General features: G+C 42.8%; 1 protein-coding gene across 1 annotated transcript; it reads left to right on the top strand.

Annotated features, from left to right (window-relative positions):
* The first annotated feature begins 882 nt into the window (after positions 1 to 882).
* On the top strand, positions 883 to 20,761 carry hip1rb (huntingtin interacting protein 1 related b). Its single transcript, XM_046387500.1, has 32 exons — positions 883 to 1,237; positions 7,829 to 7,892; positions 8,380 to 8,522; positions 8,980 to 9,036; positions 9,222 to 9,302; positions 9,420 to 9,496; positions 9,717 to 9,778; positions 10,662 to 10,802; positions 10,995 to 11,052; positions 11,503 to 11,578; positions 11,788 to 11,955; positions 12,063 to 12,115; positions 12,212 to 12,284; positions 12,789 to 12,972; positions 13,066 to 13,154; positions 13,238 to 13,354; positions 13,453 to 13,554; positions 13,835 to 14,029; positions 14,624 to 14,771; positions 14,952 to 15,038; positions 15,143 to 15,250; positions 15,440 to 15,576; positions 16,273 to 16,383; positions 16,496 to 16,554; positions 16,841 to 16,871; positions 17,026 to 17,088; positions 17,257 to 17,357; positions 18,357 to 18,462; positions 18,780 to 18,903; positions 18,987 to 19,048; positions 19,312 to 19,542; positions 19,647 to 20,761. Exons 1-32 carry the CDS (start codon positions 1,145 to 1,147, stop codon positions 19,653 to 19,655), a joined length of 3,210 nt encoding a protein of 1,069 aa, XP_046243456.1. The 5' UTR covers positions 883 to 1,144; the 3' UTR covers positions 19,656 to 20,761.
* The last annotated feature ends 416 nt before the right edge of the window (positions 20,762 to 21,177 follow it).

The raw sequence follows: 21,177 nt of genomic DNA, 5'->3' as shown, positions 1-21,177 counted from the left end.
AAATTAAGAACAAAATCCTTTAGAATATGTCTTTTCTTAAATCCAAACAACAGAGGAGATGAATTGGAATGACCAGTTCATTACTAACACTTTAAAACCTGTGTGTCTAATGAAGCAGCTGCAGCTGAGACAAAAGTCCCTCAGTGAATTTATCAGAAATGTTTACAGGACACCGTCTATACAAATTTATAAAACTCTTATCGCAATTTTATCATTTTCACTCGCTGATCTGCTTTTTCTGTCAGACTCGAGGCCACTGAGTCATCCTGAAAGATTTCCAGTAGAAAGATCACCAGTATTACCTGCATGCTTTATCTATGCAACCACATAAACTGATCAGGCATGAGAAATTGATTTTAAGCACGGCTGCTTTACAACACTGTTTGTTTTAGCCTCTAGATATGGCGACTAATGTGATGCTCCCACATAAAGCTGTAGTTTCGAGTGAATATCCTGATTCATATTTTCCTCGTGTCACAGCAGGGTACCCAAATGCAGTCACATCCTCTGATCTTAACCTTCAGCTTCATTTCCTGGTTTATGTCATCGCTGCTTCAACTGTTATTGTAAAATAAAATTAAAAAAACAACAACAGATGCAATCTCGGGATTAAGAGAGGGGAAAAGGGAGGAAAAACGCTGAAATAATCCCAACTCACTACAGTGACGTCATTGTCTGGCGCTGAGAGAGACAGACAGGTAAGCATAGCAACAAAACAAAAACGAAATATAAAATAAAGGAAAAGCGGATTTAAAGCGCTCGTCTTATCTGTGATGAGCGCAGCTGTAAAAAAAAACAGACATGCGTGTGGGAGGATGTCGGCGGCAGGAAAAGACACGACGGTGATGATGAAGATGACGATGATGTTGTCTTCTTCTACCTTGTGGGAGGACCCATCCACGTAACACAAGGCGAACACGCTCGCTCGCATTTGCTCTTCCTCCTTCATTCGCGACGCATCAGCAGTCATGAAGCCGCCGCTCGGAAATGTCCCCAGCCCGTAGACAGAGACTGTGGAGTCCCGATAGGAGGAGACAACGGTGACATTTCCTCTCGCCCGGACGCTTTTGGTGTCTGCTTTCTGTGTGGAAAGATTAAATAGTTCTCTCTCCTGCTCAAAACCGTCATTGTCCACAACTAGAGGATGAACAGCATAAGGCAGGTGCCCACTCGGGTGAAAAGCCGGCGGGTTGAGGCCAACCTCGGAGCGGAGAGGGAGCATTTCGACAAGCAGCAGGTAAGAACACTGCGGGGGCTCGTCGGCCTCATGTTCTTCTCTGTGGGATGAGAAAACCTGGCGTTGCATTCGCGCCCCGGTGGTAAAAGTGCAGCTACTGCACAGGCCACATCTCCTATTAACAGACTGACTTGGCAATTAAATGTTGTGATATGCGTGTTTAAACTGAAGGCGTCTGCTTCAAAAAACAAACAAAAAAACAAACTAACAAAAGAAACAGCAACAATGAAGTCCAACCATGGCGCCAGTTTGTACAAGCCCTGTTTTAAAATGTGTGTAATCCACAAACAGGATCTATCATGAAATGTTGCAACTTTATTTTATTTATTTATTTAATTTCCGAAGAGCCACATCAAGACAAACTTATTTCACAGTGTCTTAGACGTGAGCCATCAGCATCTCAAAATGGTCACTTCTGAGAGATTTGACCATTTATGCGTAATGCAGTCCTCACAGTCCGGGGTTCTGCATAGTCGGACCATTCATTCCACTCTGAAATCTGTCCTCACTGATCTAGTCCTTCCTGTTTGGCCACCTTTCCTCCTGTACAGACGTTGCTTTCTGTTTCAAGCAGCCTGTTCGCTGGATATTGCGCTCAGGAAACCGGAAAAAGCTTAAATTTTGCCCTTGTGGAGTACTAAGACATCTGATTGAGTGTCTTTTGAAAATGTGTGTGCGCGCTGAAGGAACGAGGTTTGTTTCATACAACAACAGGTGCTTTGTGGCTGCTGGTTGCTTAACTCGCTGCACTGTCATCTGGAAAGTAAACCATGCTCTGCGCCTTCAGGCCTGAGTAAGACACTTTGATGTAGACAGCGTTGTTGACTAAATGCTTACATCTGCCAAGGACGAACTGGCAGGTTGTGGAGCTGCTTCAAGTGAAGTGAAGCACACACAGCCCAGTCTGACATGGAAGTATGACTCAAATGAGGTTGAGTAACTAAACAAACTGTGAAACAGCTGCCTGTTGAGGTGAGACTTTCAGTACTTTTGGTATTTTGTTATCTGAAATGGGCTGAGCCTTTCTCACGTTGGCTGTCGACTGCTTGTCAATGTTTTATTAGCTTTTGAAGTCAAGGAAAGAGGTGGAGCTCGGCTGTTCAAACCCTTGGCTGTCTGTCCTCTGTGCCCCTTCTACTACACAAAATAACTTATAATTAATTATAATATTGTAGCCATAACCATAATTAAATAATCTCTTTCTTTTGCCCAGTCTCCTTCCTGCTGCACATTTGTAGCCCTGAATTAACAGCAAATGGCAACAAGTAGTCACAGTTTTATTTCAAAACAAGGCATTGTTGCCTCACCATGTCTTAAGTAAAGGACAAGCGATTTATTAGATTTACTGCTTTTCAACAGGCGTCCTTGTTAAAGTGTCTGACTGTCTGTCGCAGTGTGCAGCCTCAGATCAACTCACCACTGCTCGCCTCAGATGAATCCACTGGGAAACATGCAAATGAAGTGGGCAGTGAGAGCGAGAATCCTGGCTCCTGATTGGCTAACCAGAAACTTTATTGTACAGCTCTTGACCGCCTCCTGATTGGCACTTCACTACAAGTACTTCAGTGGATATGGAGACTCAAATAGTTGCAGTTGTGTACTGACTAAACAACACAACTATGCAGCTCCTGGTTTGAGTGTAACCTGTTGTATTTAAAAGACTCCCATGTGGAGGAGGGAGCCTGTATGTTTCTCTTATTAGACTGTTATTTCTCTTGAGGATTGTTATTCCTCAGTGCTGCTGAATCATCCCGTACACTGATTGAAATGCCTCTTGTGCGCCACACTCTCACTCGCCTCTCCGTGCTCTCCTCTTTATGTTGACCTTGGTACCAAGGTGAAACGTCTCACACAGCGTCCAGTGTGTTTGTGTGTGTCTGTAGTGTTTGCTTTTCCTCACTCCTGTTGCCTGAGTGAGCGCCCATGAGGCAGCAAAAGGGGCTGGGGTGGGGATGGGAGTCCCACAGTGTAAACACAGCTACTGAGTGGGAGCAGAGAGGAAATTAAAAGCACCTTGGTTACGATTGTTTCACACACTCTAATAAAATTGTGTCTGTGTTAAGTGATGTTTTTTTTGCAGTGGGAAAGTGATTGGCCTAAACACAATGCAGTCATAATAATGTATCTGTGCTGTGGTACATGTAAGATGTTTTCTGCTCACGTCATTTTAAACAGCTAATGTGCATAATCAGGAACATCATGTGGATCACGAGATAACTTAACGAGCCCTGCAAAATGTCAGACAAAAAATTTTAGTATTCATAATTTAATTAAGACGTGAAAGTGAGACATAATCTAATAGTAATTAAACATGAGCTTTATCCATGCAGTAAGGCTGAACAATTAATTGAAATATTATTGGTGGCAAACTGCAAAATCTGTATCACCTTTTTGTCTATTTTCAGTGAAACCAAAATGCAAAAATGATCTTTCTCTCTAAAATTGAGAGTCATACCACAATTGCGACAACTTTGTCTTATAAATGTGAACAGGATTTTGTGACAAAATGTGGATCTTATTTGCCATGAGTGTTTGTGAGTTTGCCCTATAGCTGTTGCCATGTTTGGGTCTTAATAGGAGTCTGACATTCAGCTATGTCCTTTTAAACAGATGAACTTGATGATAGTTATGATTTCTATTCTCACTTCTGTGGAACATAATCAGAGGGGTTAAACTTTGCAGAACATCAGATGAACATCACGTGTGGTTCCTGGGCTGTTAGAGTCCTTTTAGCCTCCCATACACATTTTGAAGATGTCATATTCGTGCATCACCTTGATATGTTCAGTGTCCGGTTAGGACTGAGTAGCTTGAAGCTGAACAGGAAAAGATATCCTGTGTGGGCCTTTGTTGATGTGGGAGAGGCTGTGCTATTTTAATCAGAAAAGGGACAAAGACACTGCGGGTGAGGAGGGAAGCAGCACAATAAGAAGTTAATAAAATCCCCAAATAACTCATTCGATATGAGAAAAGAATATTAAATTGACACATCTTGTAAATCCAAGTGGAAAAGGGTCAAGGATATTTAACTCTTCACTTAGCTAACCTTGGCTAATGGCTGTGAGCTGTGTTTGTGTGACCTTGTTATCCAGATCCCCCAGCAGCAGTCTGTTGAATTAAGCTGATAAGGACTTGCAATAAGTGCTCTCGCTTCGGGGCATTATGTGTAGTGAGATGCAGCTCAGGTGTTGCGTTGATGCATTGGATTCATTAACTTCACTTACTCTGCCGCACCAGGATATCCAAGCACATGGACACCCTGCTGAAAGGCAAAGATGACAAGGTAAGCAGAGACGCCTCAGGGCCGGAGGTGTTATTGCAGCATGCAGGGTGTAGGCTGTGGTGTAGGGAGTGTATGGAGACAGTAATGCTAGCTGGCAGTAGACCTTATGGCAGGCCTCTGGGATTAGTCCAGGCTTTCCCTCCCTCTCACTTCTCCTCTCTGCTGGTCAGAGGATTTACCGACGCTTGAACCAGATGCAGCACTAACTTGTCTTGCAGCCGCACAAGTCGACAGCGTCAGCATGTCTGCAGCACTTGGACCGAATTGCCCTGTCAGTAAACAGTTTGGATTTCATCTGACTTACCTTTGACCATGGCATTAAGTAAATGCTAATCTGTTTTTGTGTGTTAGGGTGTAACCTGTGTGTAGAATGATGTGAGGCTTGATAGTAGAGCCTATATCATGTGTAGGAGCAGAACCGTACAAAGAATAAGTTTAAGCTAAGCTGACGAATAATTAGAGCGCTCATGATTAGTTGATTAATCCCTTGGACAAAACACTGTTTTATGATGGTTAATGGACAGTTTATACAGAAAATAACTGGCAGGTTGCCAGTTTCTATAATGCAGTCTTGTTAGTAAATGAAGGTTTGCTGCTGTAGTTTGATGTCCATGCTGCCAGTGCCCATTACTTCTGCAGTAGCCTTGAGCAAGGACATGTAAGAGTATGTGGAGTGCTCCAGTGAGTGACACTGAAATCAGCTATTGTTTCCCAAAAAGCTGCATTCCAGTACACAGTAAAAAGTATGTAGTATTTGATCACCGTCCACCTCTTGTCCTTCATTCGATGTCCTTCTCCTTTCTGTCGCTTTCCTCGTGCTCTCGCTGCTCTCTGACTGACAGCCATTCTGAATGTACTATGAGAGTCTCCCTGCAGCCTCGCTGCTCAGCAGCCATCTGTTGAGGCGTCAGTGCCAGGCTCTGTGTGCCAGAGCGCGGCCCCCATCCAACCCAATCTTCTACCCCAGCTGTCAGCCTTCCTCCCCAAACAAGCCCCTCATTGTCGAGCAGGCCTCCATGCTAGCCCACTGCACATGCCCTGTGTAAACGAGGGACTATCCGTTCATTTGCGTCAGAAGCAGGCGGGGGGAGTCTCCCATTAAGCAGTAACACCCCCCCCAAGATACCACAGTAGCCCCTCTGTGCTTTGTGTTGTAGCCATGTACTGGTATGTTTTGGTGGTTGTGTGTGTGTGTGTGTGTTTGGGTTGGGGTGGGGACTCCCAAGTTTTGTGAGGCATTAAAGAGCCTTCATACGGTTTTGTGAGATTTGGTGCCTCTTCTACTGATATGTGATTAGGTTTCAAACAAAGAGGCCAACACACAGTGAACCAGGGTCTTGTGCTGCTATCTGTGTGTTACTTCAAATGCACATTAAGGATACACATTCATGTTTAAATGCACAGCTTGTCATTTCTGCCACCAAAGGTCTCTAAATCAAAGGTTTTTGCATGTAACATTTAATCACATTGGCTGAATTCTTTCCTCACTCTTCCGGTTGTAGTGACTGTAGGCAAACGAATGAAACGCAAAATTACAGATTTCTCCAGGTTTTAACCTTGTTGGAAACATTTGGAAGAATCTAACTACACAATCTATCTATCTATCTATCCATCTATCTATATATATATATATAATATATTTTAGATCTTTCAATGTGTAAATATTGCACATTATACTTTAAGGAGCCTTTTTTATAGGAAGATACTTTGGGAAAGACTGTTATAAAAGAGAGGCTGAGACTGAAGATTTTGCTGCTTTCATGCCTGAACTCTATGTAGGATTAGTCCCTTATGTAATACTATGGCGGCGAAGCTGGCTTATGAGCATTATACAGATAGCATAGGCCTCAGCAGATGTGTTAAGAGGACACAAGGCACAAAAAAGATATGCATTTGTGTTACATTTCTGTTGTAGTTTTCCTTGTTTTTGTGTGAATTGGCAATGGTTTAAAGACCTGAAATATAAAAATAATTATGGCTAAACACTTTGGGATGATTCTAAAAATGATATCTATGAGTAATGTTTTTTTTTCCCCAGCAGGTTTTAAGACAGACCAGCAGGTCTGGTTGATTGCAACACACCAGTACAAGAGAGTCAGTCAGCCAAGTGCTGATTACTTTATCAGCACACTTCCTTCATGTAAAACATAGCCATGAATTGTGACTTAAGGTGAGGCACAGCTCACACATTATATGCCTGGTTTAGCTGTGGGTGGCGTCGCAGCAGTCCGGGAGTAATTGTGCTGCTGTCTAACTGCAGCTTTGATCATTATATAATCATTATGTGTCAGTGAGTCTATTTAGATCTCTTGCATGATCCCAAAAGGCGACATCGTGGTCAGGCGTGTTTGATTTTTATTGTTCTGCATCCCTCTGCTGTGTTGTCGGTCTGAACATGGTTTATATCATGTAACTATGGTTAAAGGAATTCTGATTCTGAAATTAATTAAAAATTCTTGCAACTTGGAAATCAATTAGCCTTTGAGATCATTCCTGAAAGAATAACCTTCACTTTACAGTGCATGGTGAGTGTCCAAACAACAACCCTGGAGACCCTGGAGGCTCGGTTTATTCTTCAAAATCACTAAAGCAGAGTGGGCACAAGGAGTATAACCTTCCCAATCTAAGGACAGAAAGTCTCTGAACTGTAATTTAATTGACCATGACAAGACCACTGCTGTGCAACATGACCATACCAGGCAGCTATCATATGGCTTTGTGGCTGTGGTGTACTGTATCTGAGCATCATTGAAATTGGTGAAAGTCCATGGGGACACACATCCAACAGTGTGGAGATCCAGACTACGTGTGCTTCCCTGTCTCTCCCTTCCTGCAACACTTGTTTTACCTGCTGGACAGGTTTTTTTTGTGTGTGCTGTGGTTGCCATAACCCACTCAGGTTCATCATTGGGAGGATAATTAAAGATGTTGTCTATCAATGCAGATTTGTTCTCTTTGATCTGAGCTCCTGTAGATGACAAAGACATAAAACTAAATGCCGCACAGCAAGTCTTGCTTTTAGCTCATGCTGTATTACTGGCTGTTCTTGTTTCAGTTCAAATTAGACTAAACTTAAGGAGAGAGTCCATTTGTACCTCACTGTGTACACAGTGCAGAGTCTTTGTTTCTCTGATTCCTATCATTGCAGAGCTGCCTGTTATCATTTCTTTGACTCCTGGTCTATATTTACTTTCTCATGACTTGTGTGTTTGTCGTTGCCTTTATTGTAAGCCCTACGACCGGTGCTTGTGTGGCTGGAGGAACAAACCTTCCAATATCTAAGATTAATTCCTCTCCTCTCTACCCAGCTGAGCAGCATCAGCAAAGCCATCAACTCCACGGAGTCACCTGTGAAGGAGAAACATGCACGACGTATCCTTTGCAAGAAATCTAATTTTCAAACTTAAATCAGTGGAGATTTTCTGTTCTTTTTCAATCATTAATGTGTGCTGCTGCCTTTACATTCTAGCTTGTAAGTTCATTTATATATAAGGCAAATGATAAACTATTAGAGTCTCTGTTTTCACACAGATGTTTTGTTGTCATTTACCTTCATTGTCAGCACAGCTAAAATGCGTTATTAAGTTAAGTTATTAATTTCCTGTTTGACTAGAATATGGGGGTGGGATCTAACAACAGCAGTCATAATTCACAAATGTAAAACAATGAGATACCACATAGAGAAAAGGAGATGGGAAGCACTGGGACATACATGGATACATACAGAAGAAGGCCCGAGCTGGCATATCACCACATGGCAACCTGCCTGTCATTTCATTGCGGCGTTGTGCAGGAAGTGGCCCGTGTTGGTGCCAGCAGCCCTGTCGTACTTTGTTTTTCCCTAACAACACGACGTCAGGAATCATCCTGGGGACTCACAGGGAGAAGGGAGCCTACACCTTCTGGTCCTACGCTCTGGGCTTCCCTCTGGCCAGCAGCTCCATCCTCAGCTGGAAGTTCTGCCACGTACTGCACAAAATCCTGCGGGATGGACACCGCAATGTAAGGCACCAAGTACACTCGTCTTACTGTTAGTATCTCATGCTAAGATGAGTGGAGTTGTTGAGTTATCAAAGACCTGACGGTTGCAGCATCACGGAGTAAGAAAAATAATTAAGACATAAACAGTTTTGTTAGAATGATAAAATCATGTTCTTAAGTTGAATATTGACTTTCACTTGTATATTTTTTAATACTGACTTTCACCCTCGTTCTACTATAGCTGGTAGTGAAATCTAAAACGGTATATTTTTAATCTACACACTAAGAGTTTAGGTCCCTGGATAACATTTAACCGTAGTCCCTCCTGCTCTGGTGAACTGACAAAGATTGTGAAACAAAACCAAAGGTGCTTTTCATTTTTTAAAAACACAGGGAAATAAAATGAGACTTCTTTGTCAGAAATTATTCTGATGTGAGTTTTACTACAGGTGTTCATTCAATATGTCACCTTCAACAGGTTCTACAAGACTGCATGAGGCATCACAGTTCTCTAGTTGAAATCGGACAACTGTGGGTGAGTTTCTACATTTTTTTTTTTAATATTTAAAAAATTATTTTTAAAAATGCAATAGAAATAGATACATTTGTGGCCCACTGGATTCCCTGTAGATCTTGAATTAATATCCTTTAAGAAAGGGACAGTAAAGCTTAATCTGTTCTTATTTGTGTGTCTCCCTTCTCTGGTCCTGTTGTGCCCAGGGCAACCTTCATGACAGATATGGACAGCTGGTGGCTGTGTACACCAAGCTGCTCTGCACAAAGATGGAGTTTCATATTAAGGTGAGAGCATCCCTGATCATATACGACACCACACAGGATGTCACTTAATGACAAAATATTCGCAATTTACACTGTGAGTGGGAACAGGCACTAAACTCCAAATATGTACCTCGGCAGCACTCGGAAATCCCACCAAACCTGGAGGTGACAGATGAAGTCCTGGAGCGCACTGCAGGAACAGACATTAATAATGTGTGAGTTTCCAAATACTGCAGAAAGTGTCTTTTTCGAAATGTGTCTGTTTAACCTTAAATCCCAATCCCCATCAGTCATGTGCATAACCGCTGCCACACAAATCCAAAAAATGAACTGAGAAGGCCTGGTGCTCATCTCATTTCACAGGGTCACATCATCATTGGTTCTGAGTGGGGCCCTCTTTTCTATCTAACAAAGGTATCAACTTCTCTTCTGCAGGTTCCAGCTCACGGTTGAGGTGTTCGATTACATGGATTCAGAGCTGAGGTTGGCCGAGACAGGTGAGGAGAAAAACAAACCCTCCTCCCACCTTTCCCCCCCATCCTGCTCTTCCAAGGAAATGAAACTTGAGCTACACTAAAGGGCTGCAGCCTGCTAACATTATCTATTAATGTAGAAAAGCTAAGAGCCTTTTAAGAAAGAGTTATCATAGCAGTTCACCTCCTGCCTGTTTTCACATGGACTCTAGTCCATTTTTTAAAAGTGGTTTCAGTCAGTTGATCTAGTTTTAATCCTGTTTTCCTAAATCCTAAATTTGTTTAAACTGATGAGGAAATGCCTGCAATTAGAGAGTATTTGTTGATTTCCTCCAGTTTAACTGCACTGTTATGCTCCTCCCAGGCTTTTAGGATGGAGGCCAGGGATCATGTGTCAACATTATAAACAAATTATGCCATTGTGCTGCTGAAAGAAGTGTACCTAGACTCTGTAGATGTACTCGCATATGACATCTCAGTCTCAGAACTATGTTTCTGATTCATTATCTCCTTAACAATGTTTGCATGTAGGAAGCAGAAAATACGGATTGTTGCTACGTCAGCAATCAGCTAAGTGCTCAAGTAACAAGAGAACCAAATGTGAAAACTAACTCTGCAACAGTAACTGATTCAATGGGAGAGTCTGCACTTTATTCAACCAGTGGTATCAGCGCTAAGTCTTCATCCGGCTGATTTACAGAATGGGTGAAAGTAGAGCCTATGTTTGCCTCTATCAGTTATCCAAGTACGACCAGATGTAGTGGCCGGTGTCTAAATGGTGCCACAGGACAGAAATCCACCCACCACCCAAAAAAAAAAAAAAAAAAAAAAAAAAAGTAAACAACAAAATTTACTTTTGGGATTGTTGACATGTACTGTGTGCTCTTGTCTCTAATCTCTCTCCCAGTGATCCGACAGCTCAACACATCCATCGCCGTCTCCACCCTCACATCAGGCCAGTGCCGGCTGGCTCCACTCATCCAAGTTGTCCAGGACTGCAGTCACCTATACCACTTCACCGTCAAGCTGCTGTTCAAGCTGCATGCCTGTAAGGACTATTGTTAAACACAAAAAAAACAATTTAGCAAACCCTTAGCCTGTAAACTCTGGGAGAACTTTGCCAAATCTTGCATTTATCAGTTAAATGAACAGGTATCCGTGAAAATGATTTAAGCCTTGAGATTATTCATGTATCTCAAATTATTGTCTAATAGTAAAAACTACAATGTTTGGATTTCAGGTCTCCCTGCTGATACCTTACAAGGACACCGTGAACGTTTCCATGACCAGTTCCACAGGTAGGTTATCTTCAGCCTCAGGCTACATGTCAGTGAGACTGTATCAAATGAGAGAGACTCACTTTTACCAAAGGAAGTGTGCAACATAATCCTGCCTCACCCAGTCACCACGGCTCTTTGAACTATGCAAAGCGCTGCTCCCCATCCCCCCACCCTTTGTGGTGTATCACTGTCAGAGATTCATACATGTCTGAGTTCAGACAGGAGTCTACAGAGTTGGGGGTGATGGTGCGGTTAGAGTCAGATATAATGTATTTATCAAAGATGATGTATTGTTTTACCTGACGCTACATGTGTCTTACATGAGTGTGCTTTACCTGCCCGTGGTGATGAAACGCATGCCATCCATAACAATTCTAGAAAATATAATATGAAACATAGCAGAAACATGAGTCTGTACTACACATGCTGTGTATTGTATGTTTTAATTTGTTGTCCTTCTCCCCACAGCCTTAAGTCCTTCTTCAATAAAGCCAGAGACATGCTGTACTTCAAGAGACTGATCCAGATCCCCAAACTGCCTGATGTAAGAGCACAGAGGGTTGGGTAGCGGTGGGATGACTTCAGTGCTGAGTCGCAGCCTCCATCTTGGATGTCTGAGACTTCACTGTAAACCGAATACTGCCAGTGTTGGCTACAAACTGGGAAATTTGGCTTATTGGCTTACGTACGTAGACAGTGCACAATAGTGTAAAGGTTTAACCGATGCCTACTCTTCCTTTGTCTCCTTGTCAGTCCCCGCCTAACTTTTTGCACGCCGCCTCTCTGGCAAAGCATGTGAAGCCAGTGGTGGTCATACCTGATGAGGACGAACCAGAGCAACAAGACGACGATGACGACGAACCCGAGCCGCTCATCGAGGTCAGCGACGTCTCAACGTCCAGCATGCAGGCACAGCCACAGGTACAGCGCCTATGTATACAGTATTCTGTATAGACTCACTCACACAAGTGCTGATGCAGTAGTACTGTGACCCTGTGTAAGCTATGTCTCATTTTATTTCTCAACAGTTGGACATATTTGATCAGGCGTTTGGACCTCCAAATGGGGGCTTCGATGACAGGTGAGCGTGGGTATTTTACGCTGTATCCTGTGATTGTCAGTGAAGAATATGCTATCTGTGCCAGCCCATTGTAACTTTGTGTTTTATGTCTGCCAGGGATCTGCAGATAGAGAGTCTGAAGCGGGACCTGGAGTTGTTGAGAGCAGAGCTGGAAAAAGTCAAAGCAGAGGTAGGGACTGGTAGGACTGAATCACTTGCTGCTTAGGTTTCAGACTTTGTTTTGCGTGTGCATAGGATATACGTACGTGACAGTAAGAGGGCATTATTATGTCTGAGGAAAGGAATCTGGGTTATGTGTTGGGTGGATGCAAATGCTGCTCCTGATGTGTGGAATGTGGCAAGTATCCCCTGAATGAGACATGAGTGTCCAGTTGAGAGTTTTGGTGTCCCCAGATCCAATGCTATCACACATCAACTCCTTTTTTGCTTGTCATTCCTCCTCTTTCTGCAGTTTATTCTGTTTTCAGTTTTTTTTGTAAATGAGTGATAGATCAGAAGAAGAGATGAGAATTTGGCCTGTATCAATAGATCATCTGGTGGTCTTTGTAAAGATGGATGCTAAATGATAAGGAAAATTCAAGATTGTTATGTTGAATATTGAATCATATTGAACAGACTGCATTTGCAGCAGCACCAGTGGATTGTTTCTAAAGTCTCTTTTCCCCCGCTGAAGGCTCAACGTTATATCACTCAGTTGAAGTCCCAGATCAACAGTTTGGAGGCAGAACTCGAGGAGCAGCGTGCACAGAAACAACGTGCCCTTGTGGAAAATGAGCAACTGCGAATGGAGCTGGAGGCTACGCGTCGCCGTAATGCAGAACATGAGAGCCTACAGAGCACCTTCATCGAAGCAGAAAGTAAGAGATGCAGTGAAAGCTCCCTTTCATATATATGGTCAAAAGGTGGTCACGCTGCACACAATAATGCTGTTGTCTCTCTTCGCTGTGCAGAAAGATCACAAGCCACTGAGCAGCGGTACAATAAGCTGAAGGAGAAGCACACAGAGCTGGTGGCCAGCCATGCCGAACTACTTCGGAAGGTATAGACGGACTGTACGCCAGTCCAGAGATGTTTGTTTTAAATTATGTGTGGTAACGACTAAAAGCATTAATGTGCTGACAGAGTGCAGACACTGTGAAGATGCTGTCAGCAACCCAGCAGACCCAAGAAGAGGTGGAGAGGACCAAACAGCAGCTATCATTTGAGATTGATCGAATAAAACAGGAAGCTGACATGAGGGTTGGTGATGATGATTTCCTTTAAAAAGAACATATAGATTTAAAGGCAGCTGTGACCTGTAGAATTAAGTAAATGATGTGATTTTGTTGTCACTGTAGCTGGAGGAGCAGAAGTTTGAAATGGAGAAACTGAAGAGAGAGCTCGAGGAGAAGATGGCAGACGTGGCGCGCATGAAGGCCACCGTGCAGAGCAGCGAGAAGGTGAGTGTGCATCTGTTATGTTAAACGCAGCAATGACCTTGACGAATAAAGTCCATCCGGAAGTGTGTGACATGCCTCAAGCCGCCAAACACAACACTGATGAGGAGTCTGAATGCTAAGTCATGGTTATCTCATTCACCATCATTCAGCTCCTCCTCATCAGTGCTGCGTTTGGCGGTTTGAGGCATGTCACACATTTCCGGATGGACTTTTTCGTCCGACACTCGCCGCCATCTGCGTCATCTGGCTCCAACCTCGTCGCTCTTTCTCTTTTTGCCAGGCGTCGGAGCAAGTGAGCAGCTCAATGACAGCTCTGCAGGCAGAGAAGGAGCGTCTGATGCGATCTGTGAGCGAGAAGGAGGCGGAGCTGTCGTCTCTGCGGCAGGCTGCGCAGGTGCAGCAGTCATCACTTCAGCAGGAGCGAGAGAGGAACAGCAGGGAGCTGGGAGAGCTGCAGGGCAAACTGCAGGAGAAGGTCAGTCAGGACAGTGGAGCCGAGCTCAGCAGTGTGAACAACACATAAATCTCCATTCAACACAGTTGGTAGTATTCAGCTGCCTCCTTAAGGAAGAGAACGCAGGCTCAAGATTAAAGCACTCAAATGGTATCACATTACAATAATACATAAATGAGAAACATACCTTTTTCAATAGCACTGACTTTTAGTGGACATGTCCCAAGGATGACTGTGCATATTTGAGCAATGGCTATTTTTGCATGTATTGTAATATTCTAATAGTTACTCTAAGATGATACTCAGAATCGCTTTGTTAGAACTACGTTAGTCGACTCACTGATGTGCAGTTTACACTTGCACTGTATGCACCTCATCAAACTATGACTCATAATCAGCTTTTAAGGCATTTCAGAAAACATGCTGAGTCCAAGCTGGTTGGTGACACATGCTCTGCCATCTGATTCTACTGTAACGAATAGATGAAAAGGAAATGGCTTGAATCATTTCTTTTCATATTTTGTACAAAGATGGCTCAAAGGCTCCTGTCATCAACATGTAGTAAAAACATTTGTGTGAGTATATGTGTCTGAATGTGTATTTGTGTGCATGTAGGCAAGTCAGGAGGAGAAGCTGAGGCAGAAGCTTCTGGAGGAGCAGTTTGCTCTGCTGCAGGGCACCGTCGCAGAGGCTGAGAACATCATCCAAGATGCTGTTGCTAAGTTAGACGACCCTCTCCATGTACGCTGCACAAGTTCTCCAGGTCAGACCCTGACTCTTATTGTTTCCCAACAGTCATAGACTGAAGTGTGTGAGTGCTACAGAGACCATGATCCTGTCTGGTTGATCATATACTGTATATTGTCTGTTATGGACATTAAGAAAACATATGTTGTGTTTTGTTTTGGTTTTTTTTAATCCTCTGTTTGTTTCCCAAACACAGATTACCTCGTAAGCCGAGCCGAGGCCACTCTGGGCTCCATAGATAAAATGAAAAGGGGCCATGCAGATTATTTGCGTAACATGGGTGGTAAGTTTGCTCTGCTTCTGATTCAACTCAGTCCCGCTGACCTCATGGCAGTTTCTTGCTGGTTTCTTGTGCTTGTTAATGTGGCAAATTGCTCTTGTAACCAGATGCTGGGGGCCTGCTGAGGGCTCTGACCCAGTTCTCCCACTTGGCTGCGGATACAATCATCAACGGCAGCGCCACTGCACACATGGCACCCACTGACCATGCAGACAGTAAGGAATATCACGTATTACTTCCTTGGTGTTACACCAGCAGTTACACTTGTAGTTATATTAAGTATGTATTAGCCAAGCCATACATCTATATATATTTTCCCTGCTTTGATTGAAAACTTCATATTCAAATATTTCAAGAAACATTTAAAGAGGTTCACTGGATCCCTGTCCTTCTCCACCCTGCAGAACTGACAGAGAACTGCAGAGGCTGCGCCACTCAGAGTCTGCAGTTCTTCAAGGACCTGAAGTCCAAGACCACCCTCCAGAGGGCAGACCCGGCCTCCATTCGCATAGTCATTCAAAAGATCCTGCATTTGGGCCAGGTGAGAGACTTTAACACAGAGTGCCTGTCTTTGTTTTGTTATTATTGAATGTACTCTGAAACTTCTAGTCATTTCCAGTATATTAATCAAATAAATACACTTTTCTGACAGTGTGCTGCTTGCAGACACTGCTGCAGCAGAAAATAAATCAAAGATGAAATTACAAATAATACTTTGTCTTCCATCTGCTCCACCACGACAACATCTCTCCCCCTGCTCTAATACCAAGCTGTGGTAAACATTTCTTTCTACCAGAAGTGGAAAGCTTGGGCCGCTGCCCCATCATACATACCACTACTTGTTTCAGGGACATCAAGGTTAACATCCATCAGCAATCCAACCCTCACATTAATGTGAGATGAACTCTCGGTTGTGTCATTTTTTGCTTCCAAGGAGGCCAAAAATAAATTATCACTCAAGAAAGATGTTGTGACTCGATGTCAGTGGGTGATGAATTACTGATAACATTTTAGCTTCCCTCTTCGAAAGAAGTAATTCACAAAAAGCGTTTGGTACGACCTCCTCACTTATGAACGGTGTAAAGACATCAGTGTCTTCTTATACAGTGTATGGATATTTTTGTAATTATATTAATATTTTTTTCTGGATATCAGATCAATCAAATTGTTGTTTTAAGTGCTTTCACTTGTATTTTTCTTTATCATTACTAACAATTTTCCATCTTGTTATATCCAGGAGCTGCGGCCAAAAGGCATGGACGTTCGTCAGGAAGAGCTGGGAGATCTAGTCGATAAGGAAATGGCGGCAACATCTGCAGCTATTGAGGAAGCAGTCCGCAGGATTGACGTAAGTGGTGCAAATCCGGCTCTAAGATACTGTTATCTATATGGCTTTACCTGTGACAATGTCCAGTTTATCCGTTGTAACTGATAAATGTCATATATGTTGCTGAATTCAGGAAATGATGAATCAGGCACGAAAGGACACGACGGGAATAAAACTGGAGGTCAACGAAAGGTTTGTTCTTGTTTTGGGACTTTATCTAAGTTAGTTAAACATCAACTCGTAGCACGATGCATCATCCGTTACGATCAGGCTGGGGATGTGACAGTCATTGTCTTTCGGATTTTTAAATCTCTGATCAAAGCAATCACTGTATTGTAATTTATGAAGCCAAAAACCAAAATCATTGCAACGTCTGTCTTTGTTGCCTGTCATCCTCTGTGCCCCTTTTGTTTCTCGTCACCACCAGTAAATCACTGTGAACATTTTGTTTTAACCCTGCGTTTTCACTCTCTTACAGAATCCTCTACAGTTGCACAGACCTGATGAAGGTACTGTAATCTGATGTTTCAACTGATGTATTGTTTCGCCATAGCCTACCCTACATATATCCCTATTTTTTTTTAAAAAAAGCATCCTAATGAACATGCATGTTTTTGTCTTTTACTTCTTGATTCTCTCCTGTTATCACCCACTCTTCTGCAGGCCATCCGCTTGCTGATCATAGCCTCTACAGACTTACAAAAGGAGATTGTCGAGAGTGGGAGGGTGAGTCACCCTGTTCTAATTTCGAATCTAAAACTGGCAGCTTGTTTGAGTTCAACAGCTTTTGTTTCTGAGATGAAACCACGGGCTGTTCTGCTCCATTCAGAAAAACAACAAAATGGACTAACTGCACTGCTTTGTTTTGTTTTTTTTTATTTTTTGCTTGTTAAGGGTGCAGCCACCATTAAGGAGTTCTATGCCAGGAACTCTCGCTGGACTGAGGGACTCATCTCTGCTGCCAAGGCTGTCGGATGGGGAGCCACAGAGATGGTGTAAGTTATGCAGGATATTACAGCTTATAATCTTATATCTTTTAAATGCATTTCATGTGGCATTTTTAAGAAGAAGAAGAAGAATCGCTTTATTGGCAATATAAATGTCTTCTGCATTTAACCCATCTTTAGTTGAACACACACATGCAACACCCAGCAAATTACATGCAGTGAAACACACAGGAGTGCAGTGGGCTGCAACTATCAACCGCCTGGGGAGCAAATTGGGGGTTAAGTGCCTTGCTCAAGGGCACATCAGCCAGCTAATGGAATGGGGGAGCATTTTTCGCATTTATCACTTCACCGCACACCCAATTTTTCCCTGCCCATCCAGTGGGGGAAATCGAACCGGCGACCTTCCGATCACAAGCCACTTCTCCAACCTCTAGGCCTACGGCTGCCCCCAAACATCGGGCGGCACGGTGGTGTGGTGGTGGGCACTGTCACCTCACAGCAAGAGGGTTTCATGTTTGAATCCTGGTTTGGGCCCTTCTGTGATGAGTTTGCATGTTCCCCCTGTGCCTGCGTGGGTTTTCTCTGGGTACTCCGGCTTCCTCCCACAATCCCAAAAACATGCACATTAGGTTAATTGGCTACTCTACCTATGTGTGAGTGTGTGCGTGTGGTTGTCTGTCTGTGTGTCAGCCCAGCAATTGACAGGCAACCAGTCCAGGGTGAACCCCGCTCCTCGCCCATAGTCAGCTGGGAGAGACTCCAGCCCCCCCGACCCTGACGGATAAGCCGCATATTTTGAACAAATTCTGACACTTCAGCACAACATGTACTGGCTATGTAAAAGCTAGAAGAGGTTGTTGTTATTCCTGCTGATGGCCTTTATGATTGGCTGTAATTATACTCATGACTCGGAACTAACCTTTGTGGCGATTTTATGTTAAAATGTTATGTGTGGCACCTGGAATGACTCAGCCATTAGCCAGTGTGCAGAACCAGTTAAGTGAGTTGAAGAGGTGTTGTGTCTGCTTACCTGCTTCCTCACAGGGAGTCTGCTGATAAGGTGGTGCTGCACACTGGCAAGTACGAAGAGTTGATTGTCTGCTCCCACGAGATCGCTGCTAGCACAGCACAGCTGGTGGCTGCTTCAAAGGTAATAATGTAATTTCCAAGAAAAATACAATGATTAAAAACCTATTGAGGCATTTTGTCATTACCAACAAAATATGTATGCTGTATTCTACATTATGTTCTGCTAATTACCAAGGTGTGAATATCACGTATAACAGAGTTGCTCTCTGTTAACATATTGCATTTAATTATCAGGCAGTTTTTGCTCATGTAACTCTCCATTATTACCTCTTGCAAAACACTTAGCACATTGACGGTATAATTGGAGTCTGTGAATGACTTTGTTATTTTCTAAACTGTGACATCTGGTCTCACGCAAGCGCTCTCCTCTGCACTCAGGTCAAAGCAGACCGCAGCAGTAAGAAGCTGCCGGTTCTCCAGCAGGCTTCTCGCCATGTGAATGAAATGGCAGCTAATGTGGTGGCTTCCACCAGGACAGGCCAGGAGAACCTGGAGGAGAAAGGTGAGTTTGCGGTTTGATCTGTGTACTTGATCACTCTGACGAACATCTGTCTAAGACCTCTGTTGAACACTTTTCATGTGCAGACACCATGGACTTCTCTGGGATGTCCCTCATTAAGTTGAGAAAGGAAGAAATGGAGTCACAGGTAAGTCATGGCTCTGGGACTGTAAGAGGTTTAAAGTGTGATTGCAACAGGCTGCAAGTGTATGTGCCTCACCTTTGATATTTTATATGTCAGAGACTGAAAACATTCGCTCGCTGACTTAAAGTCTCCTTTACATGACACAGGTCATGTCGTATTTCTGTGATCTGTTTTTAACGTTGAGATCAGGAAGATATTTTTTTTCAGAGTTTGGCGCTCAGATGAGTTCCATTGTCAGTGGTGATTGTTTATCTCCTGCCCCTCAGGTGAAGGTGCTGGAATTAGAAACTCACTTGGAGAACGAGCGTCTGCGTTTGGGCGAGCTGAGGAAGAAGCACTACGAGCTGGCCGGAGTTCCTCTAGAGCAGGTTTCTGAGGGGAACGGTGACACCTCGTCGCTACCCCATCGTGTCACCATGTCACCAAAACCCTCCAAACCGGCTCTCATGAAGAAACCTGCGTTGGCCCAGAAACCCTACATACCACCCAAAACCACAGTAAGGCTTGTGAAGAGAGGGCTGTGTGTTGCATATGTGAAAATGAGATTCGATGTATTGGTGAATCTTATCTTCATCTGTCATTTTTCTTCTGTGTGTTGCAGTTTAAGTAATGCCTGAGCAGAGGAGGAAAAAGGCTCCACTAATGGATGGTTGGGATTGAACAGAGAAAGATCACCTTTCTGTGAACATGCTGTTCCTTTCAGTTGCATGCTGACAATCCTCCTCGTTTCTTTCTTCATTTTTTGTTTTTCTTTTTTGCCAAAATGGACCAGAATCCCAACCCTTAATGCCTGTAAGCGAAATGCTATCTTTGCCCTGTTTTTTTTTTTTTCTTTTTTAAAGATAGATGGGCGTGTCATCCTGGCAGAACCCTTTTTATTTTTTGATTTTGGCAACAAGAACAAAAAAGGTTCATAATATACTTTTAGGCTATGTGAGTTTTTTTTCTGCATCACAGAAATCACGCTTTTACAATACAAACCATGATGTCAATAGTTAGTTTTAATCAATCTTTGGACAACCTTTAGGCACACTATTGTGGGCTCTCATTACAGAGCACATCACATTTTTCTTAATATACACTGTATTCTATTTATGTTGTGGTGGGTGGGAAAGGAAACTGGGGAATCACATCATGGTTGTCCTTGTTACTGCAAACGTTTTACATACCTCTGGCTTTGCCTTCACGATGGACAGTGTTCCTCTTACGTGCAAAACAGCTTTCTTTCTAAACGGTACATGATTGTCTCAGAGGCCTTGAAATGTACTGTACTAATGCGTTGAATAATACATGTCTGTATAGGAGTATGCAACTAGTATAAAGTATAATTTATATCTACACTCATCTCTTGAATGTCCCTTTATTAGAGGAACACTTATGACATTGTGTTAAAGCATATGGATAGGCTTAAATTTAATGCTTGTGCACAAATACCGAATGTAGGCATTCTTAATTACAAATACAAATGCTTCTTTTAGGCTAAATATGAAGATTTAGGGTTAGTTTATGTACAATATGAAGGTGTTCAAGTCCTCTATGCCTCTGGGCGCTTTTCTTACAGGGTCTTAAAATACATCTTTTTAAGTTCTGTCTTTCCTCTGTATGAAATGTCTTTATACACTCAGATCTATTAATATATTTTAGTAAAGATAATGGTGGTCTCTCCTTGTAAGAAGTGTAAATGTCAAATGAACAATAAATGTTTGTTTTAATGCACCATTGTGTTCATTTATCTTGTTGCGAGCTCGAAAGCAAAATATAAGCACGCAAACTACACATACACCACAGTAGTATTGGCAAACTTGTATTCTTTATTAAAATTTGCTAAGTGAAATATTTTATACATGTTTTCATATTCCTGCCAAGGAATTCACGTACCTTTTGAGTTAATGCACTGGTAACTGGTAATAAATCCTTGTCTGAAATATGTTTGATTTACTAATTATTATAGGCTGCCTGAGCGATATTATATTTATCGATACTTTAAAAGCACTGATGGACATAGAAGGTATTACATTAGTAATATAATGACATGCGCAGTAGGGCTTTCAGTCAACGTGGATCGAGTTCCTGCGGCCTTCTGGAGCGTTGGAAATATGACTATTTTTTTTCATTGAACGTTGATCCCGTGC

Source organism: Scatophagus argus, chromosome 4 (genome assembly GCF_020382885.2).
Source record: "Scatophagus argus isolate fScaArg1 chromosome 4, fScaArg1.pri, whole genome shotgun sequence".
Classification (NCBI taxonomy): Eukaryota; Metazoa; Chordata; class Actinopteri; family Scatophagidae; genus Scatophagus; species Scatophagus argus.
Note: the sequence above shows the minus strand (reverse complement) of the source record. Positions and strands in the feature narration are given on the sequence as shown.